The sequence below is a fragment of the Cetorhinus maximus genome, unplaced genomic scaffold (assembly GCF_964194155.1).
Source record: "Cetorhinus maximus unplaced genomic scaffold, sCetMax3.hap1.1 HAP1_SCAFFOLD_2048, whole genome shotgun sequence".
Taxonomy (NCBI): Eukaryota; Metazoa; Chordata; class Chondrichthyes; order Lamniformes; family Cetorhinidae; genus Cetorhinus; species Cetorhinus maximus.
The window spans coordinates 20,908-46,331 of record NW_027597988.1 but is presented as its reverse complement, the minus strand read 5'-3'; the positions used below and the strand labels follow the sequence as shown (position 1 = coordinate 46,331).

Genomic DNA, 25,424 nt, shown 5'->3' with positions numbered 1-25,424 from the left:
ATAGAAACAGACTGTGATCAACATGAATCAATTGTGATCAATAGAAACAGACTGTGATCAACATGAATCAATTGTGATCAATAGGAACAGACTGTGATCCATATGAATCAATTGTGATCAATAGAAACAGACTGTGATCCATTTGAATCAATAGAGATCAATAGAAACAGACTGTGATCCATATGAATCAATTGTGATCAATAGAAACAGACTGTGATCCACATGAATCAATTGTGACCATTAGAAACAGACTGTGATCAATGTGAATCAATTGTGATCAATAGAAACAGACTGTGATCAATAGGAACAGACTGTGATCCATATCAATCAATTGTAATCAATAGCAACCAACTGTGATCCATATGAATCAAATGTGATCATAGAGAACAGACTGTGATCAACATAAATCAATTGTGGTTAATTGAAACAGACTGTGATCAATAGGAATAGACTGTGATAAACATGAATCAATTGTGATCAATATAAACAGACTGTGATCAACATGAATCAATTGTGATCAATAGGAACACACTGTGATCAACATGAATCAATTGTGATCAATGGGAACAGATTGTGATCAACATGAATCAATTGTGATCAATAGAAACAGACTGTGATTAATAGGAACAGACTGTGATCCATATGAATCAATTGTGATCAATAGAAACAGACTGTGATTCTTATGAATCAATTGTGATCAATAGAAACAGACTATGATCCATATGAATCAATCGTGATAATTAAAAACAGACTGTGATCAATATGAATCAATTGTGATCAATAGAAACAGACTGTGATCAATAGGAACAGACTGTGATCCATATCAATCAATTGTGATAAATAGCAACCAGCTGTGATCCATATGAATCAAATGTGATCATGGGGAACAGACTGTGATCAACATGAATCAATTGTGATCAATAGGAACAGACTGTGATGAACATGAATCAATTGTGATCAATTGAAACAGACTGTGATCAACATGAATCAATTGTGATCAATAGGAATAGACTGTGATGAACATGAATCAATTGTGATCAATTGAAACAGACTGTGATCAATATGAATCAATTGTGATCAATATAAACAGACTGTGATCAACATGAATCAATTGTGATCAATAGAAACAGACTGTGATCAACATGAATCAATTGGAACAGACTGTGATCAACATGAATCAATTGTGATCAATAGGAACAGACTGTGATCAACATGAATCAATTGTGATCAATAGAAACAGACTGTGATCAACATGAATCAATTGTGATCAATGGGAACAGACTGTGATCAACATGAATCAATTGTGATCAATAGAAACAGACTGTAATCAACATGAATCAATTGTGATCAATGGGAATAGACTGTGATCCATATGAATCAATTGTGATCAATAGGAACAGACTGTAAGACCATAAGACCATAAGACATAGGAGCAGAAATTAGGCCATTCGGCCCATCGAGCCTGCTCTGCCATTGAATCATGGCTGATAAGTTTGTCAACCCCATTCTCCCGCCTTCTCCCTGTAACCTTTGACCCCCTTACCAATCAAGAACCTATCTATCTCGTTCTTAAATACACTCAATGACCTGGCCCTCTACAGCCTTCTGTGGCAATGGATTCCATAGATTCACCACTCTGTCTGGCTAAAGAAGTTTCTCCTCATCTCTGTTCTCAAAGGTCTTCCCTTTACTCTGAGGCTGTGCCCCTCGGGTCCTAGTCTCTCCTACTCATGGAAACATCTTCCCCCACGTCCCACTCTATCCAGGCCTTTCAGTTATTCTGTAAGTTTCAATCAGATCCCTCCACCCCTCATCCTTCTAAACTCCATCGAGTATAGACCCAGAGTCCTCAAACCTTCCTCAATATGTTAAGCCTTTCGTTCCTGGGATCGTTCTCATGAACCTCCTCTGGACCTCTCTCCAGGGGCCAGCACATCCTTCCTGAGATACGGGGCCCATTTAGAGTATTTCCTAAGTGGTGAGAGATTAGAAAGTGTAGATGTTACAAAAGGGCCTGGGTGCCCTCATCAATAAGAGACTAAAGGCTGACATGGTGGTGCAGCAGGCAGTTAGGGAGGCTAATGGTATGTTAGGCTTTCAGTACAAATGGCAAAGGTCAGTGGTTGGTAGAGAAGGAGGAACTTAGAACAACCACCAGCACTAGAGGAAAAAGTACTGAAGCAAACTATTGGGATTAAAAGGTGACAGGTCCCCAGGACCTGATGACCTACATCCCAGGGTCTTAAAGGAAGTGGCAGTGGAGATAGTGGATGCATTGGCTGTAATATTCCCAAATTCCCTGGATTCTGGAAAGGTCCCAGTGGATTGGAAAAATGCTAATCTAACGCCCTTATTCAAAAAGTAGGGGGAGAGGCAGAAAGTAGGAAACTATAGACCAGTTAGTTTAACATATGTAATTGTTGGAATCCATTATTAAGGAAGTGGTAATGGGGCATTTGGAAAGTCAAAGTGCGATCCATCAGAGTCAGCCTGGTTTTATGAAGAGTAAACGGTGTTTGACTAATTCGCTAGAGTTCTTTGAAGATGTGATAAGCCAAGTGGATACTGGGGATCCTGTAGATGTAGTATATCTGGGACTTCCAGAAGGCCTTTAATAAGGTGCCGCACAAAAGATTAATACACAAGATAAGATCATATGGAGTTAGGGGTAATATATTAGCTTGGATAGAGGATTGGCTAACCAACAGAAAGCAGGGAGTCGGGATAAATGGGTCTTTATCTGTAACTAGTGGGGTTCCACAGGGTTCGGTCCTTGGAGACCCAGCTATTTACAATCGATATCGATGACTTGGATTCAGGAGTAGAAGGTACTATGGCGAAATTTGCAGATGACACCAAAATAAGGCGGGAAAGTAAGTTGCGATGAAGAAATAAGACATTTACAAATGGATATGGCCAGGTTAGGCGAATGGGCCAAGATGTGGCAGATGGAGTTTAACGTGGAGAAATGTGAGGTTATCCATTTTGGTCGGAAGAATAAAAAGGCAACTTATTATTTCAACGGAGAGAAACTTCAGAATGCTTCAGTGCAGAGGGATCTGGGTGTCCTGGTGCATGAATCACTGCAGGTACAGCAGGTAATAAGGAAGGCCAAGTGGAATTTTGGTATTTATTGCTAAAGGAATAGAGTATAAAAATAAGGAAGTGTTGTTGCAACTGTACAAGGCATTGGTGAGACCGCACCTGGAGTACTGTGCACAGGTTTGGTCCCCTTACTTGAGGAAGGATGTAGTTGCACTGGAGGCGGTTCAGAGGAGGTTCACTCGATTGATTCCAGAGATGTGGGGCTTGTCTTATGAGGAGAGATTGAGCAGTTTAGGGCCTATACTCGCTAAGAGTTTAGAAGGATGAGAGGAGATCTAATTGAGGTCTATAAGATGCTAAAGGGGATGGACCAAGATGACGTGGATGGGATGTTTCCCCTTGTGGGGCATTCGAGAACGAGAGGCCATAGTTTTAGGCTAAGGGGTGTTGGATTTAAATCAGAGATGAGGAGGGATTACTTTTCTCAGAGGGTGGTGAATCTGTGGGATTCACTACCTCAGAGTGCAGTGGATGCCGGGACACTGAATAAATTTAAGGAGGAGATATAGACAGATTTTTAAATTAGTAATGGGCTGAAAGGTTATGGGGGAGAGGGCGGGAAATTGGAGTTGAGGCCGAAATGAGATCAGCCACGATCGTAATGAATGGGCGGGGCAGACTCGAGGGGCTGAATGGCCTACTCCTGCTCCCGGTTCTTATGTAGATGAGCAGCCAAGTCTTGCTTCAGTCGTACAGAAGCTTGGTTAGACCACAGCTGGAGTGCCGTGTGCAGTTTTGGTGTTTCAGTGATCGATTGTGAGACCGTGGCCAATAGGAACAGCCCGTGATCAATGGGAATCCATTGTGATCGATAGGACCGGGATTGTCGTCAATGAGATTGCACTGTTGTAATCCTTTGGGGTGAGATCATGATCGATGTGGATCAATAGGAATCCGCTGTGATCAATAGGAACAGATTGTGATCAATAGGGACAGGCTCTGATCAATATGAACCCACAGTGATCAAGGGGATCAGATTGTTATCCATGGAAACTCACTGATCAAGAGGATAGGCTGCGATCAGAGGAAGCCACTGGGATCAATGGGATCAAATCCTGGTCAATGGGCATCTACTGTAGTCAACAGAAACATACTGTGATCAATAGGATCAAATTCTGATCACTTGGGATCTACTGTAATCAACAGAAGCTTGCTGTGATCAATAGGATCAAATTCTGGTCACTTGGGATCTACTGTAATCAACAGAAGCTTGATGTGATCAATAGGATCAAATTCTGGTCACTTGCGATCTACTGTAATCAACAGAAGCTTACTGTGATCAATAGGATCAAATTCTGGTCACTTGGGATCTACTGTAATCAACAGAAACTTACCGTGATCAATAGGAACCCATTGTGATCAACAGGGATAGACTGTAATGAATAGGATCAGTTTGTGGTTGATTAGCAGGAGACTACAGTGACCATTAAGAATCCACTGTGATCAGTGGGATCAGGTTGTGGCTGATCAGTGCGAACAGACTGTGATCAATGGAAATCCACTGTGATCTATAGGTTCAGGTTGTGAGCAATGGGGAATCCACTGATCAAAAGGAATCGACAATGATCAATAGGAATTTTTGTAGTTTATATGGGTTTCAGCAAAGCCTTTGACAAGGTTCCACATGGGAGACTTATAAAGAAGGCAAATGCACATGGGATACAGGGTAATTTGATAAGGTGGATTCAAAATTGGCTTAATTGTAGGAGACAGAGGGAGATGACAGAAGGAAGCTTTAGTGACTGGAAGCCAGTGTCCAGTGGCGTACCACAGGGATCTGTGCTGGGTCCCTTATTATTTGTCATATATAAACGACATTGATGACTACGTGGGGGGTAGGATTAGTAAGTTTGCGGATGACACAAAGATCGGCCGGGTGGTTAACAGTGAGGTTGAGTGTCTTGGGCTACAGGAAGATATAGACGGGATGGTCAAATGGGCAGATAAGCGGCAGATGGAATTTAACCCTGAAAAGTGTGAGGTGATACACTTTGGAAGGAGTAATTTGACAAGGAAGTATTCAATGAATGGCATGGCACTAGGAAGTTCTGAGGAACAAAGGGACCTTGGCGTGTGTGTCCATAGATCTCTGAAGGCGGAGGGGGCATGTTAGTGGGGGTGGTGAAAAAGGCATAGGGGACACTTGCCTTTATCAATCGAGGCATAGATTACAAAAGTAGGGAGGTGATGTTGGAGTTGTATAGACCCTTGGTGAGGCCACAGCTGGAGTACTGTGCGCAGCTCTGGTCGCCACATTATAGGAAGGATGTGATTACACTGGAGGGGGTGCAGAGGAGATTCACCAGGATGTTGCCTGGGATGAAACATTTAAGTTATGAAGAGAGGTTTGGATAGACTTGGGTTGTTTTCGTTGGAGCAGAGAAGACTGAGGGGCGACCTGATCGAGGTGTACAAGATTATGAGGGGCATGGACAGGGTGGATAGGGAGCAGCTGTTCCCCTTAGTTGAAGGGTCAGTCACGAGGGGGACATAAGTTCAAGGTGAGGGTTAGGAGGTTTAGGGGGGGATGTGAGGGAAAACTCTTTTACCCAGAGGGTGGTGAGGGTCTGGAATGTGCTGCCTGGGAGGGTGGTGGAGGTGGGTTAGCCCCACATCCTTTAAAAAGTACCTGGATGAGCACTTGGCACCTCATAACATTCAAGGCTATGGGGCCAAGTGCTGGTCAATGGGATTAGGTAGGTAGGTCAGGTGTTTCTCATGTGTTGTCCCTCTCACTTGTGAACACCGACACAAAGTATTCATTTAGAACCCTACCTACGTCTTCCGGCTCCACACACAAATTACCACTATGGTCCTTAAAGTGCCCTACTCTTTCCCTAGTTATCCTCTTACTCTTAATGTACTTGTAAAATAACTTCAGATTTTCCTTTAGTTTACCTGCCAATGTTTTTTCATGCCCCCTTTTTGCTTTCCTAATTTCCTTTTTAAGTTCCCCCCCTAAACATTCTATACTCCTCTAGGGCTTCTGCTGTTTTGAACCCTCGGTATCTGCCATAAGCCTCCCTTTTCCTCTTTATCCAATCCTGTATATCCCTCGACATCCAGGGTTCCCTGGATTTGTTAGTCCCACCCTTTATCTTTACTGGAATATATTGGCTCTGTACTCTCCCTGTTTCCTTCTTGAATGAGTCCCACTGGCTCTGACGAAGATTTACCTAAAAGTAGCTGCTCCCAGTCCACTCTGGCCAAATGAGATCTGATCTTATTAAAATCGGCCTTTCCCCCAATCTAGAACTCCGATTTCTGGCCCATCCTCGTCCTTTTCCATAACAACCTTGAATCTAACTGAGTTATGATCACTATCTGCAAAATGCTCCCCCACTGATACCTCTACCACTTGCCCGGCTTCATTCCCTAAAATTAAGTCCAGGACCACCCCCTCTCTTGTAGGATTTTCTATGTACTGGCTTAAAAAGCTCTCCTGGATGCATTTTAAGAAATCTGTTCCCTCTAAACCTATCACACTATGACTAACCCAGTTAATGTTGGGGAAGTTGAAATCCCCCACTATTACTCCCCTATTATTTTTACACTTCTCTGAAATTTGCCTACATATCTGCTCTTCTATTTCTCTCTGACTGTTTGGGGGCCAATAGTACACTCCCAGCAATGTGATTGCTCCTTTTTTGTTTTTCAGTTCTACCCATGTGGCTTCATTTGGGGAGCCTTCTAAGATGTCATCCCTCCTTACTGCTGTAATTGGTTCCTTGATCAATGTTGCGATACCCCCTCCTCTTTTACCACCTTCCCTGTCTCGCCTGAAGACCCAATATCCTGAAATATTGAGCTGCCAATCCTGCCCCTCTCTCAACCATGTCTCTGTTACAGCAATGACATCATACTTCCACGTGTTATTCTGTGCCCTCAACTCATATACCTTATTCGTCAGACTCCTTGCATTACCCAACCTTGCCAAACGCCCTTGTGACTTAACTGGCCTGTAATTTCTATGCCTTCCAGACTCACTTCTAATTTTGGCTGTGCATCTCCCCCTGCTGACCCTCCTCTCAGGATCCCATCCCCCTGCTAAGTTAGTTTAAACCCTCCCCAACAGCACGAGCAAACCACCCGGCAAGGACACTCTTCCCGGACTGCTTCACCGCGATGCTGACTGCAGGACGCTCTTCCCAGACCGCTTCACCGTGATGCTGACTGCAGGACGCTCTTCCCAGACCGCTTCACCGCGATGCTGACTGCAGGACGCTCTTCCCAGGCTGCTTCACCGTGATGCTGACTGCAGGACGCTCTTCCCGGACTGCTTCACCGCCATGCTGACTGCAGGACGCTCTTCCCGGACTGCTTCAGCGCAATGCTGACTGCGGGACGTTCTTCCCAGACAGCTTCACCGCGATGCTGACTGCAGGACGCTCTTCTCGGACTGCTTTACCGCGATGCTGACTGCAGGACGCTCTTCCCGGACTGCTTCACCGCGATGCTGACTGCAGGACTCTATTCCCAGGCTAATGTTATTCACTCTCTTGCAGCTGCTCTTACTCTTGATGTTTATATGCTACGCGATCTCCGTGACAGCGTTCATGGCGGGCCCGCTAATCTTCATCGTAATAACCCTCACCTTCCTCGTCGTCTACATGGCCAACTACCAGGACAAGCTGACCGGGATCAACTGGCCCTGTATAGTGAGTACAGAGCTGCATTGACACCAGGAGAGATACAGTCAGTAACACAGGGCGCTGGGGGGAGAGGGGTTACTGAGTGACAGTGTGAGGGAGCTGGGTTAACATCAGTAGAGATACAGTCAGTAACACAGGGCGCTGGGGGAGAGGGGTTACTGAGTGACAGTGTGAGGGAGCTGGATTAACATCAGTACAGATACAGTCAGTAACACAGGGCGCTGGGGGGAGAGAGGGGTTACTGAGTGACAGTGTGAGGGAGCTGGATTAACATCAGTAGAGATACAGTCAGTAACACAGGGCGCTGGGGGGAGAGGGGTTACTGAGTGACAGTGTGAGGGAGCTGCATTAATTCCCGGATTTGCCGTCTCGTCTAATTTCAGGATTTCCTCCGAGCTGCTTCTTCAGCTGTGATTTTTCTCATTCTCTCGATCACGACAGCAGCCAAGAGCAAGGATGGAGGTTCAGCCTCAGCAGCCGTGAGTTAATGTGACAATCTCCCCTACAATCTGTCTCATCCCAGCTCAGGAACAGAGTAAACCTACCTGTGCATTGTCCCCATCAAACACTCCCAGGACAGGTACAGCACGGGGTTAGATACAGAGTAAAGCTCCCTCTACACTGTCCCCATCAAACACTCCCAGGACAGGTACAGCACGGGGTTAGATACAGAGCAAATCTCCCTCTACACTGTCCCCATTAAACACTCCCAGGGCAGGTACAGCACGGGGTTAGATACAGAGTAAATCTCCCTCTACACTGTCCCCATCAAACACTCCCAGGACAGGTACAGCACAGGGTTAGATACAGAGTAAATCTCCCTCTACACTGTCCCCATCAAACACTCCCAGGACAGGTACAGCACGGGGTTAGATACAGAGTAAAGCTCCCTCTACACCGTCCCCATCAAACACTCCCAGGACAGGTACAGCACTGGGTTAGATACAGAGTAAAGCTCCCTCTACACCGTCCCCATCGAACACTCCCAGGACAGGTACAGCACGGGGTTAGATACAGAGTAAAGCTCCCTCTACACTGTCCCCATCAAACACTCCCAGGACAGGTACAGCACGGGTTTGGATAGATTATTATTCATTGCTGTTTTTCTTTCCAGCTATTTGGATTCATTTTGACAGGCGTCTTGGTCTATGATGCACAAGATTTATATCGAACTATTCTATCAGATCAGAATCCTCAGGTTGAGGGAGCAGGAGCGTCACAGAGTAAGTGCCAGCGAATTCAATAATGTGTTACATCTCCCTCACACTGTCACTCAGTTACCCCACTCCCCCCAGCGCCTTGTGTTACTGACTGTATCTCTACTGATGTCAATCCAGCTCCCTCACACTGTCACTCAGTAACCCCTCTCCCCCCAGCGCCCTGTGTTACTGACTGTATCTCTACTGATGTTAACCCAGCTCCCTCACACTGTCACTCAGTAACCCCTCTCCCCCCAGCGCCCTGTGTTACTGACTGTATCTCTACTGATGTTAATCCAGCTCCCTCACACTGTCACTCAGTAACCCCTCTCCCCCAGCGCCCTGTGTTACTGACTGTATCTCTACTGATGTTAATCCAGCTCCCTCACACTGTCACTCGGTAACCCCTCTTCCCCCAGCGCCCTGTGTTACTGACTGTATCTCTACTGATGTTAATCCAGCTCCCTAAAACTGTCACTCAGTAACCCCTCTCCCCCCAGCGCCCTGTGTTACTGACTGTATCTCTACTGATGTTAATCCAGCTCCCTCACACTGTCACTCAGTAACCCCTCTCCCTCCAGCGCCCTGTGTTACTGACTGTATCTCTACTGATGTTAATCCAGCTCCCTCACACTGTCACTCAGTAACCCCTCTCCCCCCAGCGCCCTGTGTTACTGACTGTATCTCTACTGATGTTAATCGAGCTCCCTCACACTGTCACTCAGTAACCCCTCTCCCCCCAGCGCCCTGTGTTACTGACTGTATCTCTACTGATGTTAATCGAGCTCCCTCACACTGTCACTCAGTAACCCCTCTCCCCCCAGCGCCCTGTGTTACTGACTGTATCTCTACTGATGTTAATCCAGCTCCCTCACACTGTCACTCAGTAACCCCTCTCCCCCCAGCGCCCTGTGTTACCGACTGTATCTCTACTGATGTTAATCCATCTCCCTCACACTGTCACTCAGTAACCCCTCTCCCCACAGCACCCTGTGTTACTGACTGTATCTCTACTGATGTTAATCGAGCTCCCACACACTGTCACTCAGTAAACCCTCACCACCCAGAGCCCTGTGTTACTGACTGTATCTCTACTGATGTTAATCCAGCTCCCTCACACTGTCACTCAGTAACCCCTCTCCCCCCAGCGCCCTGTGTTACTGACTGTATCTCTACTGATGTTAATCCAGTTCCCTCACACTGTCACTCAGTAACTCCTCTCCCCCAACACCCTGTGTTACTGACTGTATCTCTACTGATGTTAATCCAGCTCCCTCACACTGTCACTCAGTAACCCCTCTCCCCCAGCGCCCTGTGTTACTGACTGTATCTCTACTGATGTTAATCCAGCTCCCTCACACTGTCACTCAGTAAACCCTCACCACCCAGAGCCCTGTGTTACTGACTGTATCTCTACTGATGTTAATCCATCTCCCTCACACTGTCACTCAGTAACCCCTCTCCCCCCAGCACCCTGTGTTACTGACTGTATCTCTACTGATGTTAATCGAGCTCCCACACACTGTCACTCAGTAAACCCTCACCACCCAGAGCCCTGTGTTACTGACTGTATCTCTACTGATGTTAATCCAGCTCCCTCACACTGTCACTCAGTAACCCCTCTCCCCCAACACCCTGTGTTACTGACTGTATCTCTACTGGTGTTAATCCAGCTCCCTCACACTGTCACTCAGTAACCCCTCTCCCCCAACACCCTGTGTTACTGACTGTATCTCTACTGGTGTTAATCCAGCTCCCTCACACTGTCACTCAGTAACCCCTCTCCCCCCAGCGCCCTGTGTTACTGACTGTATCTCTACTGATGTTAATCCAGCTCCCTCACACTGTCACTCAGTAACCCCACTCTCCCCGCAGCACCCTGTTTACTGACTGTATCTCTACAAATGTTAATCCAGCTCCCTCACACTGTCACTCAGTAACCCCTCTCCCCCCAGCGCCCTGTGTTACTGACGGTATCTCTACTGATGTTAATCCAGCTCCCACACACTGTCACTCAGTAACCCCTCTCCCCCCAGCGCCCTGTGTTACTGACGGTATCTCTACTGATGTTAATCCAGCTCCCACACACTGTCACTCAGTAACCCCTCTCCCCCCAGCGCCCTGTGTTACTGACTGTATCTCTACTGATGTTAATCCAGCTCCCTCACACTGTCACTCAGTAACCCCTCTCCCCCCAGCGCCCTGTGTTACTGACTGTATCTCTACCGATGTTAATCCAGCTCCCTCACACTGTCACTCAGTAACCCCTCTCCCCCCAGCGCCCTGTGTTACTGACTGTATCTCTACTGATTTTAATCCAGTTGCCTCACACTGTCACTCAGTAACCCCTGTCCCCCCAGCGCCCTGTGTTACTGACTGTACCTCCCCTGATGTAAATCCAGCTCCATCACAGTGTCACTCAGTAACACCTCTCCCCCCAGCTCCCTGTGTTACTGACTGTATCTCTACTGATGTTAATCGAGCTCCCTCACACTGTCACTCAGTAACCCCTCTCCCCCAGCGCCCTGTGTTACTGACTGTATCTCTACTGATGTTAATCGAGCTCCCTCACACAGTCACTCAGTAACCTCTCTCCCCCCAGCGCCTTGTGTTACTGACTGTGTCTCTACCGATGTGAATCCAGCTCCCTCACACTGTCACTCAGTAACCCCTCTATCCCCCAGCGCCCGGTGTTACTGACTGTATCTCTACTGATGTTAATCCAGCTCCCTCACACTGTCACTCAGTAACCCCTCTCCCCCAACACCCTGTGTTACTGACTGTATCTCTACTGATGTTAACCCAGCTCCCTCACACTGTCACTCAGTAACCCCTCTCTCCCCCCAGCGCCCTGTGTTACTGACTGTATCTCTACTGATGTTAATCCAGCTCCCTCACACTGTCACTCAGTAACCCCTCTCCCCCCAGCGCCCTGTGTAACTGACTGTATCTCTACTGGTGTTAATCTAGCTCCCTCACACTGTCACTCAGTAACCCCTCTCCCCCCAGCGCCCTGTGTAACTGACTGTATCTCTACTGATGTTAATCCAGCTCCCTCACACTGTCACTCAGTAACCCCTCTCCCCCCAGCGCCCTGTGTTACTGACTGTATCTCTACTGGTGTTAATCTAGCTCCCTCACACTGTCACTCAGTAACCCCTCTCCCCCAGCGCCCTGTGTTACTGACTGTATCTCTACTGATGTTAATCCAGCTCCCTCACACTGTCACTCAGTAACCCCTCTCCCCGCAGCACCCTGTTTACTGACTGTATCTCTACAAATGTTAATCCAGCTCCCTCACACTGTCACTCAGTAACCCCTCTCCCCCCAGCGCCCAGTGTTACTGACTGTATCTCTACTGATGTTAATCCAGCTCCCTCACACTGTTACTCAGTACCCCTCTCCCCCACAGTGCCCTGTGTTACTGACTGTATCTCTACTGATGTTAATCCAGCCCCCTCACACTGTCACTCAGTAACCCCTCTCCCCCCAGCGCCCTGTGTTACTGACTGTATCTCTACTGATGTTAATCCAGCTCCCTCACACTGTCACTCAGTAACCCCTCTCCCCGCACGCCCTGTGTTACTGACTGTATCTCTACTGATGTTAATCCAGCTCCCTCACACTGTCACTCAGTAACCCCTCTCCCCCAACACCCTGTGTTACTGACTGTATCTCTACTGATGTTAATCCAGCTCCCTCACACGGTCACTCAGTAACCCCTCTCCCCCCCAGCGCCCTGTGTTACTGACGGTATCTCTACTGATGTTATTCCAGCTCCATCACACTATCACTCAGTAACCCCTCTCCCCCCAGCGCCCTGTGTTACTGACTGTATCTCTACTGATGTTAATTCTGCTCCCTCACACAGTCACTCAGTAACCCCTCTCCCCCAGCGCCCTGTGTTACTGACTGTATCTCTACTGATGTTAATCCAGCTCCCTCACACTGTCACTCAGTAACCCCTCTCCCCCCAACGCCCTGTGTTACTGACTGTATCTCCACTGATGTTAATCGAGCTCCCTCACACTGTCACTCAGTAACCCCTCTCCCCCAGCGCCCTGTGTTACTGACTGTATCTCTACTGATGTTATTCCAGCTCCATCACACAATCACTGAGTAACCGCTCTCCCCCCAGCGCCCTGTGTTACTGACTGTATCTCTACTGATGTTAATCCAGCCCCCTCACACTGTCACTCAGTAACCCCTATCCCCCCAACGCCCTGTGTTACTGACTGTATCTCCACTGATGTTAATCGAGCTCCCTCACACTGTCACTCACTAACCCCTCTCCCCCCCAGCGCCCTGTGTTACTGACTGTATCTCTACTGATGTTAATCCAGCTCCCTCACACTGTCACTCAGTAACCCCTCTCCCCCCAGCGCCCTGTGTTACTGACTGTATCTCTACTGATGCCAATCCAGCTCCCTCACACTGTCACTCAGTGACCCCTCTCCCCCCAGCGCCTTGTGTTACTGACTGTATCTCTACTGATGTTATTCCAGCTCCCTCACACTGTCACTCAGTAACCCCTCTCCCCCCTGCGCCCTGTGTTACTGACTGTACCTCCCCTGATGTAAATCCAGCTCCATCACAGTGTCACTCAGTAACACCTCTCCCCCCAGCGCCCTGTGTTACTGACTGTATCTCTACTGATGTTAATCCAGCTCCCACACACTGTCACTCAGTAACCGCTCTCCCCCCAGCGCCCTGTGTTACTGACTGTATCTCTACTGATGTTAATCCATCTCCCTCACAGTGTTACTCAGTAATCCCTCTCCCCCCAGCGCCCGGTGTTACTGACTGTATCTCTACTGATGTTAACCCAGCTCCCTCACACTGTCACTCAGTAACCCCTCTCCCCCAGCGCCCTGTGTTACTGACTGTATCTCTACTGATGTTAATCCAGCTGCCTCACACTGTCACTCAGTAACCCCTCTCCCCCAGCGCCCTGTGTTACTGACTGTATCTCTACTGATGTTAATCCAGCTCCCTCACACTGTCACTCAGCAACCCCTCTCCCTCCAGCGCCCTGTGTTACTGACTGTATCTCTACTGATGTTAATCCAGCTCCCTCACACTGTCACTCAGTAACCCCTCTCCCCCAGCGCCCTGTGTTACTGACTGTATCTCTACTGATGTTAATCCAGCTCCTTCACACTGTCACTCAGTAACCCCTCTCCCCCCAGCGCCCTGTGTTACTGACTGTATCTCTACTGATGTTAATCCAGCTCCTTCACACTGTCACTCAGTAACCCCTCTCCCCCAGCGCCCTGTGTTACTGACTGTATCTCTACTGACGTTAATCCCGCTCCCTCACACTATCACTCAGTAACCCCTCTCCCCCCAGCGCCCTGTGTTACTGACTGTATCTCTACTAATGTTAATCCAGCTCCCTCACACTGTCACTCAGTAACCCCTCTCCCCCAGCGCCCTGTGTTACTGACTGTATCTCTACTGATGTTAATCCATCTCCCTCACACTGTCACTCAGTAACCCCTCTCCCCCCAGCGCCCTGTGTTACTGACTGTATCTCTACTAATGTTAATCCAGCTCCCTCACACTGTCACTCAGTAACCCCTCTCCCCCAGCGCCCTGTGTTACTGACTGTATCTCTACTGATGTTAATCCAGCTCCCTCACACTGTCACTCACTGGCCCCTCTCCCCCAGCGCCCTGTGTTACTGACTGTATCTCTACTGATGTTAATCCATCTCCCTCACACTGTCACTCAGTAACCCCTCTCCCCCCAGCGCCCTGTGTTACTGACTGTATCTCTACTGATGTTAATCCAGCTCCGTCACACTGTCACTCAGTAACCCCTCTCCCCCCAGCGCCCTGTGTTACTGACTGTATCTCTACTGATGTTAATCCAGCTCCCTCACACTGTCACTCAGTAACCCCTCCACCAGCGCCCTGTGTTACTGACTGTATCTCTACTGATGTTAATCCAGCTCCCCCACACTGTCACTCAGTAACCCCTCCACCAGCGCCCTGTGTTACTGACTGTATCTCTACTGATGTTAATCCAGCTCCCTCACACTGTCACTCACTGGCCCCTCTCCCCCAGCGCCCTGTGTTACTGACTGTATCTCTACTGATGTTAATTCAGATCCCTCACACTGTCACTCAGTAACCCCTCTCCCCCCAGCGCCCTGTGTTACTGACTGTATCTCTACTGATGTTAATCCAGCTCCCTCACACTGTCACTCAGTAACCCCTCTCCCCCAGCGCCCTGTGTTACTGACTGTATCTCTACTGATGTTAACCCAGCTCCCTCACACTGTCACTCAGTAACCCCTCTCCCCCCAGCGCCCTGTGTTACTGACTGTATCTCTACTGATGTTAATCCAGCTCCCTCACACGGTCACTCAGTAACCCCTCCACCAGCGCCCTGTGTTACTGACTGTATCTCTACTGATGTTAATCCAGCCCCCTCACACTGTCACTCAGTAACCCCTCTCCCCCCAGCGCCCTGTGTTACTGACTGTATCTCTACTGATGTTAATCTAGCTCCCTCACACTGTCACTCAGTAACCGCTCTCCCCCCAGCGCCCTGTGTTACTGACTGTATCTCTACTGATGTTAATCCAGCTCCCTCACACTGTCACTCAGTAACCCCTCTCCCCCAGCACCCTGTGTTACTGACTGTATCTCTACTGATGTTAATCCAGCTCCCTCACACTGTCACTCAGTAACCCCTCTCCCCCCAGCGCCCTGTGTTACTGACTGTATCTCTACTGATGTTAATCCAGCTCCCTCACACTGTCACTCAGTAACCCCTCTCTCTCCAGCGCCCTGTGTTACTGACTGTATCTCTACTGATGTTAACCCAGCTCCCTCACACTGTCACTCAGTAACCCCTCTCTCCCCAGCGCCCTGTGTTACTGACTGTATCTCTACTGATGTTAATCCAGCTCCCTCACACTGTCACTCAGTAACCTCTCTCCCCCCAGCGCCCTGTGTTACTGACTGTATCTCTACTGATGTTAATCCAGCTCCCTCACACTGTCACTCAGTAACCCCTCTCTCTCCAGCGCCCTGTGTTACTGACTGTATCTCTACTGATGTTAACCCAGCTCCCTCACACTGTCACTCAGTAACCCCTCTCCCCCCAGCGCCCTGTGTTACTGACTGTATCTCTACTGATGTTAATCCAGCTCCCTCACACTGTCACTCAGTAACCCCTCTCCCCGCACGCCCTGTGTTACTGACTGTATCTCTACTGATGTTAATCCAGCTCCCTCACACTGTCACTCAGTAACCCCTCTCCCCCCAGCGCCCTGTGTTACTGACTGTATCTCTACTGATGTTAATCCAGCTCCCTCACAGTGTCACTCAGTAACCCCTCTCCCCCCAGCGCCCTGTGTTACTGACTGTATCTCTACTGATGTTAATCCCGCTCCCTCACACTGTCACTCAGTGACCCCTCTCTCCCCCCAGCGCCCTGTGTTACTGACTGTATCTCTACTGATGTTAATCCAGCTCCCTCACACTGTCACTCAGTAACCCCTCTCCCCCCAGCGCCCTGTGTTACTGACTGTATCTCTACTGATGTTAATCCAGCTCCCTCACACTGTCACTCAGGAACCCCTCTCCCCCCCAGCGCCCTGTGTTACTGACTGTATCTCTACTGATGTTAATCCAGCTCCCTCACAGTGTCACTCAGTAACCCCTCTCCCCCCACCCAGCTCCCTGTGTTACTGACTGTATCTCTACTGATGTTAGTCCAGCTCCCTCACACTGTCACTCAGTAACCCCTCTCCCCCAGCGCCCTGTGTTACTGACTGTATCTCTACTGGTGTTAATCCAGCTCCCTCACACTGTCACTCAGTGACCCCTCTCCCCCCAGCGCCCTGTGTTACTGACTGTATCTCTACTGATGTTAATCCAGCTCCCTCACACTGTCACTCAGTGACCCCTCTCCCCCCAGCGCCCTGTGTTACTGACTGTATCTCTACTGATGTTAATCCAGCTCCCTCACACTGTCACTCAGTAACCCCTCTCCCCCCAGCGCCCTGTGTTACTGACTGTATCTCTACTGATGTTAACCCAGCTCCCTCACACTGTCACTCAGTAACCCCTCTCCCCCAGCGGCCTGTGTTACTGACTGTATCTCTACTGATGTTAATCCAGCTCCCTCACACTGTCACTCAGTAACCCCTCTCCCCCCAGCGCCCTGTGTTACTGACTGTATCTCTACTGATGTAAATCCAGCTCCCTCACAGTGTCACTCAGTAACCCCTCTCCCCCAGCGCCCTGTGTTACTGACTGTATCTCTACTGATGTTAATCCAGCTCCCTCACACTGTCACCCAGTAACCCCCCCAGCGCCCTGTGTTACTGACTGTATCTCTACTGATGTTAATCCATCTCCCTCACACTGTCACTCAGTAACCCCTCTCACCCCAGCGCCCTGTGTTACTGACTGTATCTCTACTGATGTTAATCCAGCTCCATCACACTGTCACTCAGTAAACCCTCGCCATCCAACAACCTGTGTTACTGACTGTATCTCTACTGATGTTAATCCATCTCCCTCACACTGTCAATCAGTAATCCTCTCCCCCCAGCGCCCTGTGTTACTGACTGTATCTCTACTGATGTTAATCCATCTCCCTCACACTGTCAATCAGTAATCCTCTCCCCCCAGCGCCCTGTGTTACTGACTGTATCTCTATTGATGTTAATCCATCTCCCTCACACTGTCAATCAGTAATCCTCTCCCCCCAGCGCCCTGTGTTACTGACTGTATCTCTACTGATGTTAATCCAGCTCCCTCACACTGTCACTCAGTAACCCCTCACCCCCCAGCGCTCTGTGTTACTGACTGTATCTCTACTGATGTTAATCCAGCTCCCTCACACTGTCACTCAGCAACCCCTCTCCCCCCAGCGCCCTGTGTTACTGACTGTATCTCTATTGATGTTAATCCATCTCCCTCACACTGTCACTCAGTAATCCTCTCCCCCCAGCGCCCTGTGTTACTGACTGTATCTCTACTGATGTTAATCCAGCTCCCTCACACTGTCACTCAGTAACCCCTCTCCCCCCAGCGCCCTGTGTTACTGACTGTATCTCTATTGATGTTAATCCATCTCCCTCACACTGTCACTCAGCAACCCCTCTCCCCCCAGCGCCCTGTGTTACTGACTGTATCTCTATTGATGTTAATCCATCTCCCTCACACTGTCACTCAGTAATCCTCTCCCCCCAGCGCCCTGTGTTACTGACTGTATCTCTACTGATGTTAATCCAGCTCCTCACACTGTCACTCAGTAACCCCTCTCCCCCCAGCGCCCTGTGTTACTGACTGTATCTCTACTGATGTTAATCCAGCTCCCTCACACTGTCACTCAGTAACCCCTCTCCCCCCAGCGCCCTGTGTTACTGACTGTAACTCTACTGATGTTAATCCAGCTCCCTCACACTGTCACTCAGTAACCCCTCTCCCCCCCAGCGCCCTGTGTTACTGACTGTATCTCTACTGATGTTAATCCATCTCCCTCACAATGTCACTCAGTAACCACTCTCCCCCAGCGCCCTGTGTTACTGACTGTATCTCTACTGATGTTAATCCAGCTCCCTCACACTGTCACTCAGTAACCCCTCTCCCCCCAGCTCCCTGTGTTACTGACTGTATCGCTACTGATGTTAATCCAGCTCCCTCACACTGTCACTCAGTAACCCCTCTCCCCCCCAGCGCCCTGTGTTACTGACTGTATCTCTACTGATGTTAATCCCGCTCCCTCACACTGTCACTCAGTAACCCCTCTCCCCCCAGCGCCCTGTGTTACTGACTGTATCTCTACTGATGTTAATCCAGCTCCCTCACTCTTTAACTCAGTAACCCCTCTCCCCCCAGCGCCCTGTGTTACTGACTGTATCTCTACTGATGTTAATCCATCTCCCTCACACTGTCACTCAGTAACCCCTCTCCTCCCAGCGCCCTGTGTTACTGACTGTATCTCTACTGATGTTAATCCAGCTCCCTCACACTGTCACTCAGTAACCCCTCTCCCCTCAGCGCCCTGTGTTACTGACTGTATCTCTACTGATGTTAATCCAGCTCCCTCACACTGTCACTCAGTAACCCCTCTCACCCCCAGCGCCCTGTGTTACTGACTGTATCTCTACTGATGTTAATCCAGCTCCCTCACACTGTCACTCAGTAACCCCTCTCCCCTCAGCGCCCTGTGTTACTGACTGTATCTCTACTGATGTTAATCCAGCTCCCTCACACTGTCACTCAGTAACCCCTCTCACCCCCAGCGCCCTGTGTTACTGACTGTATCTCTACTGCTGTTAATCCAGCTCCCTCACACTGTCACTCAGTAACCCCTCTCCCCCCAGCGCCCTGTGTTACTGACTGTATCTCTACTGATGTTAATCCCATTCCCTCACACTGTCACTCAGTAACCCCTCTACCCCCAGCGCCCTGTGTTACTGACTGTATCTCGACTGATGTTAATCCAGCCCCCTCACACTGTCACTCAGTAACCCCTCTCCCCCCAGCGCCCTGTGTTACTGACTGTACCTCTACTGATGTTAATCCAGCTCCCTCACACTGTCACTCAGTAACCCCTCTCCCCCCAGCGCCCTGTGTTACTGACGGTACCTCTACTGATGTTAATCCAGCTCCCTCACACTGTCACTCAGTAACCCCTCTCCCCCCCAGCGCCCTGTGTTACTGACTGTATCTCTACTGATGTTAATCCAGCTCCCTCACACTGGCACTCAGTAACCCCTCTCCCCCCAGCGCCCTGTGTTACTGACTGTATCTCTACTGATGTTAATCCAGCTCCCTCACACTGTCACTCAGTAACCCCTCACCCACCCAGCGCCCTGTGTTACTGACTGTATCTCTACTGATGTTAATCCAGCCCCCTCACACTGTCACTCAGTAACCCCTCTCCCCCCCAGCGCCCTGTGTTACTGACTGTATCTCTACTGATGTTAATCCAGCTCCCTCACACTGTCACTCAGTAACCCCTCTCCCCCGATCACTCTGTGTTACTGACTGTATCTCTACTGATGTTAATCCAGCTCCCTCACACTGTCACTCAGTAACCCCTCTCCCCCCAGCGCCCTGTGTTACTGACTGTATCTCTACTGATGTTAATCCAGCTCCCTCACACTCTCACTCAGTAACCCCTCTCCCCCAGCGCCCTGTGTTACTGACTGTATCTCTACTGATGTTAATGCAGCTCCCTCACACTGTCACTCAGTAACCCCTCTCCCCCCAGCGCCCTGTGTTACTGACTGTATCTCTACTGATGTTAATCCCGCTCCCTCACACTGTCACTCAGTAATCCCTCCCCCCACAGCGCCCTGTGTTACTGACTGTATCTCTACTGATGTTAATCCAGCTCCCACACACTGTCACTCAGTAACCCCTCTCCCCCCAGCGCCCTGTGTTACTGACTGTATCTCTACTGATGTTAATCCAGCTCCCACACACTGTCACTCAGTAACCCCTCTCCCCCCAGCGCCCTGTGTTACTGACTGTATCTCTACTGATGTTAATCCAGCTACCTCACAATGTCACTCAGTAACCGCTCTCCCCCCAGCGCCCTGTGTTACTGACTGTATCTCTACTGATGTTAATCCAGCTCCATCACACTGTCACTCAGTAACCTCTCTCCCCCCAGCGCCTTGTGTTACTGACTGTATCTCTACTGATGTTAATCCACCTCCCTCACACTGTCACTCAGTAACCCCTCACCCCCCAGCGCCCTGTGTTACTGACTGTATCTCTACTGATGTTAATCCAGCTCCCTCACACTGTCACTCAGTAACCCCTCTCCCCCCAGCGCCCTGTGTTACTGACTGTATCTCTACTGATGTTAATCCAGCTCCCTCACACTGTCACTCAGTAACCCCTCTCCCCCCAACGCCCTGTGTTACTGACTGTATCTCTACTGATGTGAATCCATCTCCCTCACAGTGTCACTCAGTAACCCCTCTCCCCCAGCGCCCTGTGTTACTGACTGTATCTCTACTGATGTGAATCCATCTCCCTCACACTGTCACTCAGTAACCTCTCTCCCCCCAGCGCCCTGTGTTACTGACTGTATCTCTACCGATGTAAATCCAGCTCCCTCACAGTGTCACTCAGTAACCCCTCTCCCCCCAGCGCCCTGTGTTACTGGCTGTATCTCTACTGATGTTAATCCAGCTCCCTCACACTGTCACCCAGTAACCCCCCCAGCGCCCTGTGTTACTGACTGTATCTCTACTGATGTTAATCCATCTCCCTCACACTGTCACTCAGTAACCCCTCTCCCCCCAGCGCCCTGTGTTACTGACTGTATCTCTACTGATGTTAATCCATCTCCCTCACACTGTCACTCAGTAAACCCTCGCCATCCAACAACCTGTATTACTGACTGTATCTCTACTGATGTTAATCCAGCTCCCTCACACTGTCACTCAGTAACCCCTCACCCCCCAGCGCTCTGTGTTAATGACTGTATCTCTATTGATGTTAATCCATCACCCTCACACTGTCACTCAGTAATCCCTCTCCCCCCAGCGCCCTGTGTTACTGACTGTATCTCTACTGGTGTTAATCTAGCTCCCTCACACTGTCACTCAGTAACCCCTCTCCCCCCAGCGCCCTGTGTTACTGACTGTATCTCTACTGGTGTTAATCTAGCTCCCTCACACTGTCACTCAGTAACCCCTCTCCCCCCAGCGCCCTGTGTTACTGACTGTATCTCTACTGGTGTTAATCCAGCTCCCTCACACTGTCACTCAGTAACCCCTCTCCCCCCAGCGCCCTGTGTTACTGACTGTATCTCTACTGATGTTAATCCAGCTCCCTCACACTGTCACTCAGTAACCCCTCTCCCCCCAGCGCCCTGTGTTACTGACTGTATCTCTACTGATGTTAATCCAGCTCCCTCACACTGTCACTCAGTAACCCCTCTCCCCCAGCGCCCTGTGTTACTGACTGTATCTCTACTGATGTTAATCCAGCTCCCTCACACTGTCACTCAGTAACCCCTCTCCCCCCAGCGCCCTGTGTTACTGACTGTATCTCTACTGATGTTAATCCAGCTCCCTCACACTGTCACTCAGTAAACCCTCTCCCCCCAACGCCCCGTGTTACTGACTGTATCTCTACTGATGTTAATCCAGCTCCCTCACACTGTCACTCAGTAACCCCTCTCCCCCCAGCGCCCTGTGTTACTGACTGTATCTCTACTGATGTTAATCCAGCTCCCTCACACTGTCACTCACTGGCCCCTCTCCCCCCAGCGCCCTGTGTTACTGACTGTATCTCTACTGATGTTAATCCAGCTCCCTCACACTGTCACTCAGTAACCCCTCTCCCCCCAGCGCCCTGTGTTACTGACTGTATCTCTACTGATGTTAATCCAGCTCCCTCACACTGTCACTCAGTAACCCCTCTCCCCCCAGCGCCCTGTGTTACTGACTGTATCTCTACTGATGTTAATCCAGCTCTCTCACACTGTCACTCAGTAACCTCTCCCCCCAGCTCCCTGTGTTACTGACTGTATCTCTACTGATGTTAATCCAGCTCCCTCACACTGTCACTCAGTTACCCCTCTCCCCCCAGCGCCCTGTGTTACTGACTGTATCTCTACTGGTGTTAATCCAGCTCCCTCACACTGTCACTCAGTAACCCCTCTCCCCCCAGCGCCCTGTGTGACTGACTGTATCTCTACTGATGTTAATCCAGCTCCCTCACACTGTCACTCAGTAACCCCTCTCCCCCCAGCGCCCTGTGTTACTGACTGTATCTCTACTGATGTTAATCCAGCTCCCTCACACTGTCACTCAGTAACCTCTCTCCCCCCCAGCGCCCTGTGTTACTGACTGTATCTCTACGGATGTTAATCCAGCTCCCTCACACTGTCACTCAGTAACCCCTCTCTCCCCCAGCGCCCTGTGTTACTGACTGTATCTCTACTGATGTTAATCCAGCTCCCTCACACTGTCACTCAGTAACCTCTCTCCCCCAGCGCCCTGTGTTACTGACTGTATCTCTACTGATGTTAATCCAGCTCCCTCACACTGTCACTCAGTAACCCCTCTCCCCCCAGCGCCCTGTGTTACTGACTGTATCTCTACTGATGTTAATCCAGCTCCCTCACACTGTCACTCAGTAACCCCTCTCCCCCCAGCGCCCTGTGTTACTGACTGTATCTCTACTGATGTTAATCCAGCTCCCTCACACTGTCACTCAGTAACCCCTCTCCCCCCAGCGCCCTGTGTTACTGACTGTATCTCTACTGATGTTAATCCAGCTCCCTCACACTGTCACTCAGTAACCCCTCACCCCCCAGCGCCCTGTGTTACTGACTGTATCTCCACTGATGTTAATCCAGCTCCCTCACACTGTCACTCAGTAACCCCTCTCCCCCCAGTGCCCTGTGTTACTGTCTGTATCTCTACTGATGTTAATCCAGCTCCCTCACACTGTCACTCAGTAACCTCTCTCCCCCAGCGCCCTGTGTTACTGACTGTATCTCTACTGATGTTAATCCAGCTACCTCACACTGTCACTCAGTAACCCCTCTCCCCCCAGCACCCTGTGTTACTGACTGTATCTCTACTGATGTTAATCCAGCTCCCTCACACTGTCACTCAGTAACCCCTCTCACCCCAGCGCCCTGTGTTACTGACTGTATCTCTACTGATGTTAATCCAGCTACCTCACACTGTCACTCAGTAAACCCTCTCCCCCCAGCGCCCTGTGTTACTGACGGTATCTCTACTGATGTTATTCCAGGTCCCTCACACTGTCACTCAGTAACCCCTCTCCCCCCAGCGCCCTGTGTTATTGACTGTATCTCTACTGATGTTAATCCAGCTCCCTCACACTGTCACTCAGTAACCCCTCTCCCCCCAGCGCCCTGTGTTACTGACTGTATCTCTACCGGTGTTAATCCAGCCCCCTCACACTGTCACTCAGTAACCCCTCTCCCCCCAGCGCCCTGTGTTACTGACTGTATCTCTACCGGTGTTAATCCAGCCCCCTCACACTGTCACTCAGTAACCCCTCTCCCCCCAGCACCCTGTGTTACTGACTGTATCTCTACTGATGTTAATCCATCTCCCTCACAGTGTTACTCAGTAATCCCTCACCCCCAGCGCCCTGTGTTACTGACTGTATCTCTACTGATGTTAATCCAGCTCCCTCACACTGTCACTCAGTAACCCCTCTCCCCCCAGCGCCCTGTGTTACTGACTGTATCTCTACTGATGTTAATCCATCTCCCTCACAGTGTTACTCAGTAATCCCTCACCCCCAGCGCCCTGTGTTACTGACTGTATCTCTACTGATGTTAATCCAGCTCCCTCACACTGTCACTCAGTAACCCCTCTCCCCCCCAGCGCCCTGTGTTACTGACTGTATCTCTACTGATGTTAATCCAGCTCCCTCACACTGTCACTCAGTAACCCCTCTCCCCCCAGCGCCCTGTGTTACTGACTGTATCTCTACTGATGTTAATCCAGCTCCCTCACACTGTCACTCAGTAACCCCTCTCCCCCCAGCGCCCTGTGTTACTGACTGTATCTCTACTGATGTTAATCCAGCTCCCTCACTCTTTAACTCAGTAACCCCTCTCCCCCCAGCACCCTGTGTTACTGACTGTATCTCTACTGATGTTAATCCAGCTCCCTCACACTGTCACTCAGTAACCCCTCTCCCCCAGCGCCCTGTGTTACTGACTGTATCTCTACTGATGTTAATCCAGCTCCCTCACACTGTCACTCAGTAACCCCACTCCCCCCAGCGCCCTGTGTTACTGACTGTATCTCTACTGATGTTAACACAGCTCCCTCACACTGTCACTCAGTAACCCCTCTCCCCCAGCACCCTGTGTTACTGACTGTATCTCTACTGATGTTAATCCAGCTCCCTCACACTGTCACTCAGTAACCCCTCTCCCCCCCAGCGCCCTGTGTTACTGACTGTATCTCTACTGATGTTAATCCAGCTCCCTCACACTGTCACTCAGTAACCCCTCTCCCCCCAGCTCCCTGTGTTACTGACTGTATCTCTACTGATGTTAATCCATCTCCCTCACAGTGTTACTCAGTAATCCCTCTCCCCCCAGCGCCCTGTGTTACTGACTGTATCTCTACTGATGTTAACCCAGCTCCCTCACACTGTCACTCAGTAACCCCTCTCCCCCCAGCTCCCTGTGTTACTGACTGTATCTCTACTGATGTTAATCCATCTCCCTCACAGTGTTACTCAGTAATCCCTCTCCCCCCAGCGCCCTGTGTTACTGACTGTATCTCTACTGATGTTAATCCCGCTCCCTCACACTGTCACTCAGTAACCCCTCTCCCCCCAGCGCCCTGTGTTACTGACTGTATCTCTACTGATGTTAATCCAGCTCCCTCACACTGTCACTCAGTAACCCCTCTCCCCCCAGCGCCCTGTGTTACTGACTGTATCTCTACTGATGTGAATCCAGCTCCCTCACA

At 49.8% G+C, this 25,424-nt stretch overlaps 1 protein-coding gene across 1 annotated transcript in view; it reads left to right on the top strand.

Annotated features, from left to right (window-relative positions):
* LOC144676886 (CKLF-like MARVEL transmembrane domain-containing protein 5) overlaps positions 1 to 25,424 on the top strand; it is a 44,063-nt gene that overhangs the window by 5,619 nt on the left and 13,020 nt on the right. The window contains exons 3-5 of the mRNA XM_078537204.1: positions 7,611 to 7,763; positions 8,141 to 8,236; positions 8,872 to 8,980. Coding sequence (XP_078393330.1) covers positions 7,611 to 7,763; positions 8,141 to 8,236; positions 8,872 to 8,980 — 358 coding nt within the window. The remainder of the gene's footprint in view (positions 1 to 7,610; positions 7,764 to 8,140; positions 8,237 to 8,871; positions 8,981 to 25,424) is intronic.